Below are 7,733 nucleotides of genomic sequence, written 5' to 3' on the forward strand. Positions count from 1 at the left end.
CTCTGCAACATATAGAAAACAAATATATTTTAAACAGCATCATCTTCTCCGACTCCTTATCAGTACTTCAGTCACTACACAATAGAAAACAGAGAATCCATTATTGAAAATCATACTCGTCAAAAATACCGAGCTGAGTGTCTCCCGCAATATAATATACCTAGCCATATTGGTATTAAAGATAACGAAAAAGCGGATCGCGCTGCTAATATGGCCCTTACTCAAGAACCATCTGATTTTAAAATACTGTATACTGATTTTAAACCTAGTGTCAGCAATTCCTTACGTCAGAAGTGGCAGGCATCATGGAATGATGCAGTGAATAACAAACTTCATGCAATCAAGCCAACTCTGGGAGAATGGACTCCTTCCTACAGAACCATGCATAGGGAGGAGGTAGTCATTACAAGAATCCGAATTGGTCATACTTATATCACCCACTCCCGCATGCGAAAAGGTGAAGACCCACCAGAGTGCCTTTCTTGCAAAGAACCATTCACTGTTAAGCACTTTATGATATAGTGCTTTGACCTGCAACCTACGCGCGATCAGTATTACAATATGCATGACATGAAGGAACTTTTTGATACAATAAACATCACTTATATTGTAGAGTTCATGAAACTTTTATGCTACTACCGTGTGCAGTTTTATGCAATATATATACCGTCCCTTTTTTAATACATTTTCATCATTCTTCATTAACATACACCATTTAAATCCCTCGCAGATCGGGAAACTTTATTTTTTTCACCGTTACCATCTTATCGTTTTAATTTCAATTATTTGGTTTTGATATCGCTGGTCAATATGAGACTATTTTATAATTTTTAAAAGATTATACATATAACATTTTGTTTGGCGCTAAATAGCCTAACAGTGCTGATGCGCCGTTAATATATAATCAATCGATCAATCAATCAATCAATCAATCAATCAATCAATCAATCAATCAATCAATCAATCAATCCCCAGGGTGGCCAATAATGTTAAACTCCACTTGTGTCCATGCTGTCCCTCGATGCTAATCCCATGGACATTTTAAACGTTAAACTCACATTCTCTCCAGAGTGGTTTCCCCTTGTCCGATGTGTGATATCACCTTGCATATTGAGAACGTGACCACTAGATGGCTGAGACAATCATTTATATACAATACTTTACCATGATCGTCACTTTTTCTCTTCTAGATAGAAGGAAGGTTCTAACATTTGAGTTTGCGTCTGTCCTATATATTGATTCGTGTAAAAGATAATTAATATATATATATATATATATATATATATATATATATATATATATATATATATATATATATATATATATATATATATATAATTTAAGTATCTTGCATTCAAATTTCAGAAACGTACAATTAAAAATTTTCGAAAATGTGACAATATTATATTATTTATTCCTTTTTTAATTACGTTAATGTTATCAAACATTCTCTTTCAGAATCAAGTGATATCACTTTCTACAATGTGTGGTGTATTTCTTTCTCTCTCTCTCTCTCTCTCTCTCTGTATAAATTGTCTAAGCTGTATGATAGTGCTACTAATTCATATTTCTAAAACAATATTCTCCTTGTAATATCAGTCATTCTCCTGTAGAGTCCAGATATAGCACTCTCCGTTCTGTTTGGAGTGCATTTGCATGTATATATATATATATATATATATATATATATATATATATATATATATATATATATATATATATATATATATGGGTGGGTCTGGGTGTGTTTGTGTCTCTGTGTGTATATAAAGAATAATAATATATTCAATGACATTTTTATTAAATTATATTTTATTATGGAACTACATACATTGCATAGTACAAAGGTCATGAAACGTTTTTAAACACGTGCAGACTGATATTTTTTTTCGAATAATTTGCTTCACACATATTGCACACCATTTTAAATGGTGTAAATTCATGTGGAAATTTGACGTTACAAAGCGAAAAAATAAATTTGTTCATATTCTTGAATGCTCGTATGTGTGGATTTTACAATACAATTGTATGTTCTGGAAAGGTGAAACTCCCTTTCAAAATGTTCCCTTGAAAGAAGTAAACGTAGTTTGAGTTCTCTATCAAATGTTTTTTTCTTCGAAGACATCAGTAACAAACTTTGCTATAAGAATGAACTCCTAACCCTTCAAACCGGACTCGGCCCGCAAACCTTTCCCGAAATTGCAAATAATCTTCACATCATTCATGACGTCATCGTAGGTCAGCCCTCGGATTTGCCAGGTCCCTGTTTGTGGATCTGAAACCTGGACTGTTTTGGAGGTGCCAGGATAAAGCGTAATTCGGTCCCTTTGCCGGGACCCAAGAGGAAATATATCAAAATTGTTGCCATGGAAATGAAGTGAATGAAGTCTGTCTCCCATGGAGTGGAATCTGAACTCGTACATTTCTTTGCCAATGAAATGCGGCCCAGGAAATACATCCGGTGAGTATCCATTAATGACTAAGAAAATTATAAATATATTCTGTTATTACGGAAGGAAACAAAAAAGTTATAGAATATATACGGAATAAAAGTTTGGCAGAGATTTCAAGCGAATCGTTCTGGTTTCCTTTTTTTCCTACTTGTACATTTTGTTTGATGGGTTGTAAACACTGAATGTAATTTATGTAAGCTTCAAAACTTACGTTTTCATGGAAACAATCTATATAAGTTCGTCTGAGAATAAATCATGCAGATTCATTTTCTTTAGCATAACTCCGTCAATATACATTTTCCCCATGTTTTTGTGTGATAACACTTTTATTTTTTATCATAAATAAGAGTGTCAATTATAAAGTTTGTTAGGACAACAATGAATGGCTTTTAAGAAGTTCCCATCTAAATACGTTTGTGATAATATTACAGTTTAGAACATTCTGATATTTATTTTTCAGATAAACTAAGTCCACAGCCACCGCTGATCAGCAACGTAAGTTTGCATTCTATGAAGATGAGATGTATTGAGAAGCTGGCGGTAGTCGACCTGAACAAATTTTGTCAGATTACAGATAAAAAGAAATTATAGCCCAAAAAGATATGTAAGAAAAAAAAACTATTTGGACAAAAGTTTAACTAATTTAAAGAAAATCAAATTGATAATTATTACTTTGAAAATAAATGTCGTTAGTTGTCAGTTAGAGACGATAGACATGCGATGGTGCTGTGAGGTTGATAATCGAGGCAAGAGTCAACGTGTCAATAACTCAAGATGCATTTGATACAAAAAGAGCTCCATCGTGGTGCGAGTCTTCCTGTCACTACCTGATTGATTGATTGTGGATTTTAAGGCGCACCAGCACTGTTAGGCTGTATAGTGCCACAAAACAGGTTACGTGTCACTATCTCAGGATGCATTTCATGCAAATTGAACTTCGTCGTGCTGCGAGTCTGTGTGTCACTAACTGAATATACATTAATGCAAAAAGAACGTAATATAATATCTTGTTAAGGATTATACCGTACTCCAGAAAATGAATTGTACAACTTACCATTATACATATGCGAACCACTGTTATTTCCCGGTGTAAAATACCAACTTCGACTTTCGTCAATTGTTCCAAGTATAAACGAAATAGACTTGGCAACGCCATCATTACGGCCATCAAACACCACCGTATCTGAAAGAATTGTTCAAAACATGCTTCAATTTGAACATTTTTTCTGTTTTGTTTTAGTCCATTGCTTTGTTTTCTGCAGACTTCCAAACATAAATATCTTAAAATTCTTACGCACATGGCTATTATTTGTTTGCGATCCATTTATCAACAGTTGTCCAGTAAGCGTTATCAGATTGACCCTAGCTTTCAGAGCTTTGTTGGGTCACAGGTTAGTGTGCTGGACTTTTAATAATTAAGTTGTAGGCTCAAATTCTGCACAGATAAACCCGACATGGCTGCTGTCGTAAAGATGGGCAAGACACTTTACGCCTGTTGCCTCGGTACTAAATGGTCTTGTTGTGCTCACGTGCCATTAAACCAAACATATATGCTTAAGTCATTGATTTTGCCTGGAATAATCATAAATATAAATACAATTATATGTACTATAAATATGATATCGGTTTATAACAGACACTGTCATTCTTATGAGTAGTAGACACAAATTCATACTCCGTTCACTTGCATCACTTACGCATAGGCAAAACAATGAATTATGCAATCTGAAGCTGATATTGCGTCATACATGATTAGAATTGTTATTCCTATAAGTCATGGATGATGCAATCATAACTAAGCTGAACAAATCGCCCTGCATCAGCTCTAGAAATCATATCGTGTCGTGCTCTCTTATTTGTCAGTGTTTGATTTTGCAAAGAGACACATTTCTGTTGAGCCAAAATGAGCGTAGACGCCTCGTACTTGTGTGAACAATGCAGATAACTTCTGCTTTGTTTGTGGTGAAGTAACTTTAGCATCACAGAATCGCAGTATATCCAGATTGGTTAAGAACTATCACCTTTATTTTGGCTGCAAATTTGGAGACCAGAATATGATGTGGGCATCACATATATGCTACAATACTTGTGCAATAAAACTTCGCCAGTGGCTGAACAGTAAAAGGAAATAATATGCCTTTTGCATTGCCAATCAAGCTGGGTCTGATGAAACACTTTGTCAAGGCCATGGACAAAATACAAGCAGCTTTCAAGTACCTCCGTGGAAATTTTCTAAGGTTAAATGACGACAAGATGATATATTTGACCGTGCATTGCGTGGCAAGGAATAGACGACATGGAAGGCCCTCCAGTTAGTGGCAACAAATATTTTCGGACACAAGAAGGCAGACAACTACACAGAGTTGGTGGAAAACCTCCTCAAGGCATAATAAAAGCAATGGTTGCAACATGTCACTAAAGACACATTTATGGCACTCTCATCCAGATATTTTCCACCGAACTGTGGAGCAGTGAGCGACGTGCACGGCGAGCGATTTATTCAGGACATTGCAACAACGGAGAAACGCTATCAGGGCAAATGGAGCCCATCAATGTTTGCAGACTGTTGCTGGACAGTGATAAGATATGCTCCATTTAATGAATACAATTGACAAGCCAAGAAGCGCAGAGTAGACACTGAATCAGGACTAGAGTATAAACTTATGTATACATAATAGTTTTGCCTTTTGTTTCATAATAAATTTTATTTATATAACCCTTCTGTTGTTTTTTTAAAGTGTTACATAAACAGGACAGGTGAAATAATAAATATTATCATGTAAAGCAACCATAAATTCATGAAAAGACCTAGGTTTACAATTTATGATTAAAACTCTACTATCTACACAATATACACAAATGTAAAACCAAAACCTTAAATATCTTGAAAACAATAGCCAATCAGTTGTTTTATTGTCATATTTGAACTCCGCACATAAAAATCAACAATAAATAGCACATTTTATCTCTGAAACAGACGACTTCTAAAAAAGTTGTAGACCAGCATTACCTTTCTTACAAACGATGAAAACTCCATACAGGCCACTGTTAAGATCTCTTTCCTGGTCCACAGCCGAATAAAACGGATAGAGTATGCAGCCGGAGTCATTCGGACTTGGGCCGATCGTTTCCGGAATACGCAGCATATAACTGGAGAGTTGTCCTGGGTCAACCTTGACATGTTCTACGTGGTCCCTGTAACTAGCTCCTTCATTTTCTTTCGTGACTTGCAGGCCTTGGGCATGGAACGAGTACGATCTAGATGCACTGTTCTTGAAGACTGAAAACAAAACAAAATTGGAAGAAATCTGCAAATGTACAAATATTGAAAACTCTATGGAAACATTTGAAAAATGTTGTCTTTTCAGAGAGAAACAATCTGAGGTAAAATATTTAGAAACACAGTCCGTTGGTGTGAGGGCAAGAATAAATTGCAATATATTTATTGATAAAGTTTCTCCATTATCTTAAATATTCATCCTCTATACACTATGAATAAATAATAAAAAATACATAAAAAATCATAAGGAGCCAACTGAAATTTTTTACTACTGATTAGGATTGATCGTATCATTTCCTTTACTGTGTCGGGTCAAAGTGTCTTTCTACAGAAGAGACAGAACGCTCATAAGCTGTTTTCTCACCCATGCGACAGAGAAATCTAGCTGTTTTGCTATCTTACGTTTCTAATCTCAGTCTAGTTATCTCAAACCAGTCGTCTCAGTCAAGGTGTCCACGCGCTCAAAACTACTTTAAAAAAGAAAACATTGTTGTCTTCTACTGTGCCTGACCACAAGAGTCTGACGTTTTATCAACAAAGTACGATGAAATCTCTAACTATATGAAACCACATCGGTACTATTTTATTTCATGTTGTCAGAGATTTCGTCGTACTTTATTGATAAAACGTCAGACTCCTGTGGCCTGACGTAGTTGTTTTAAAAACAAAAAACAATAACAAGAACAAATATGTAATAACAAAAGACATCTGGGATTTTCCCGTTAAGAGCATACTATTTTGACCAAAAAACGTTGACACCCCCCCAAGTCAAACCCATTATAAATCCGTCACTGTTAAGTTCCCATTTAGCGGCAGTTCAGGATCAACATCACATATACCTACTAGTTAAAAAGAAAACTCTACGGCAATTTCGAAAGCATGGAGCCATTATAATTAATTTAATTAAAATTGCTTTATATTACGTTGACTGACCAATAACTATTTAAATTCATGCGGTTGTCATAGACGCAGAAGGTGTCGTGAGAAGGTTCTTCGGGCCTAATAGACAGGAAAAAGCCTGAGAAAAACTCAGAATAAGGAATGTCGACAGTAAGTATTGAACCCGAGTTGCGTAAGAGCAACATGATGGTGTCGACTAATACTGGTTAGGTTTTCCGTGCCATGGTACATGCAGCTATCAATTAGTTATCGGAGTTAAAAGGATTTCACCAGGTGTAACAGATCTAGATAGCGAAGAGGTCAGCGAAAAGTTTGATATCTAAATCTCTGAGGTAAAAACATGAGTTTCTATGACTATTACGTATAGGGATCGATGTAACTATCCTTAGCAATCTTTATTTAATCCATTTTTCTCCGAAATGGTCATTTAGTTTGCCGTCAAACCAACCTGTTGTCAGTAGTTCGATCCTATTAAACAATCAGATATACTATATAATGGACACTTACCGATCTCGACTTTTGTCCCTCCCTCTATAAGTATCGTTGGTCCAAACAATCCTACCTCGTCATTGTCGTTGGACTTCCGCAAAAATTCCTTATCATGATACCGTCTGAAAACTGCTTTCTTGTAACATGTCGACGTGTTACATCCATTGGGTCTAAAAAGAACAATGCCACAAAAATTATCCTATCACAGTTGGTTAGATGTTCTTTGACTCAGATTCTGACGGTTCTGTATAAAAGTCTAATCGGATATTCATGAAATCAATTTTGATTCATGTAGCAGTGGCTACCTTTGTAACTGCTAAATGCAAAGCTTCGTTTTGGGGCGCTCTACAAATATTATAAACGTCTGAGAGAGTGAAAGATGTATGGTGAAGTTGTTTACATTTGCAACATGCGCAGTGTAACGAATGTTGGTATACTTCTATATTACTTTAATGAATTATGGCTGAAATTTCTTTGGATATTGTACTTGTGGATTTGTACATGATCTAAGCAGACTGCTAACCAAAATGACTTCTCCCATGTACTCAAAAATTTAGTCTGAATTAGTCTAAAGTGTTATGTCTTTAGCAGTTATTAAAATAGGGAAAACG

At 35.4% G+C, this 7,733-nt stretch overlaps 1 protein-coding gene across 1 annotated transcript; it reads right to left on the reverse strand.

The window, feature by feature from the left end:
* Positions 1-1,789: 1,789 nt before the first annotated feature.
* LOC149795029 (hephaestin-like) lies at positions 1,790-7,322 on the reverse strand. Its single transcript, XM_089964697.1, has 4 exons — positions 7,141-7,322; positions 5,464-5,733; positions 3,508-3,636; positions 1,790-2,479 (listed from the first exon to the last, which is right to left on the reverse strand). Exons 2-4 carry the CDS (start codon positions 5,597-5,599, stop codon positions 2,157-2,159), a joined length of 588 nt encoding a protein of 195 aa, XP_089820823.1. The 5' UTR covers positions 5,600-5,733; positions 7,141-7,322; the 3' UTR covers positions 1,790-2,156.
* Between the last annotated feature and the right edge of the window lie 411 nt (positions 7,323-7,733).

This window comes from Sinohyriopsis cumingii, chromosome 7 (genome assembly GCF_028554795.1).
Source record: "Sinohyriopsis cumingii isolate HCF-2022 chromosome 7, ASM2855479v2, whole genome shotgun sequence".
NCBI lineage: Eukaryota > Metazoa > Mollusca > Bivalvia > Unionida > Unionidae > Sinohyriopsis > Sinohyriopsis cumingii.

Bases quoted from the DNA above. Each gene is read 5' to 3' on its own strand.
- LOC149795029 (XM_089964697.1), bottom strand. From the start codon at position 5,599: ATGCTGCGTATTCCGGAAACGATCGGCCCAAGTCCGAATGACTCCGGC. The intron at 3,637-5,463 runs GTAATGCTGGTC...CAATTCTTTCAG, and splicing joins TTTCATCGTTTGTAAGAAAG to ATACGGTGGTGTTTGATGGC. The intron at 2,480-3,507 runs GTAAGTTGTACA...TAATTTTCTTAG, and splicing joins TGGTTCGCATATGTATAATG to TCATTAATGGATACTCACCG.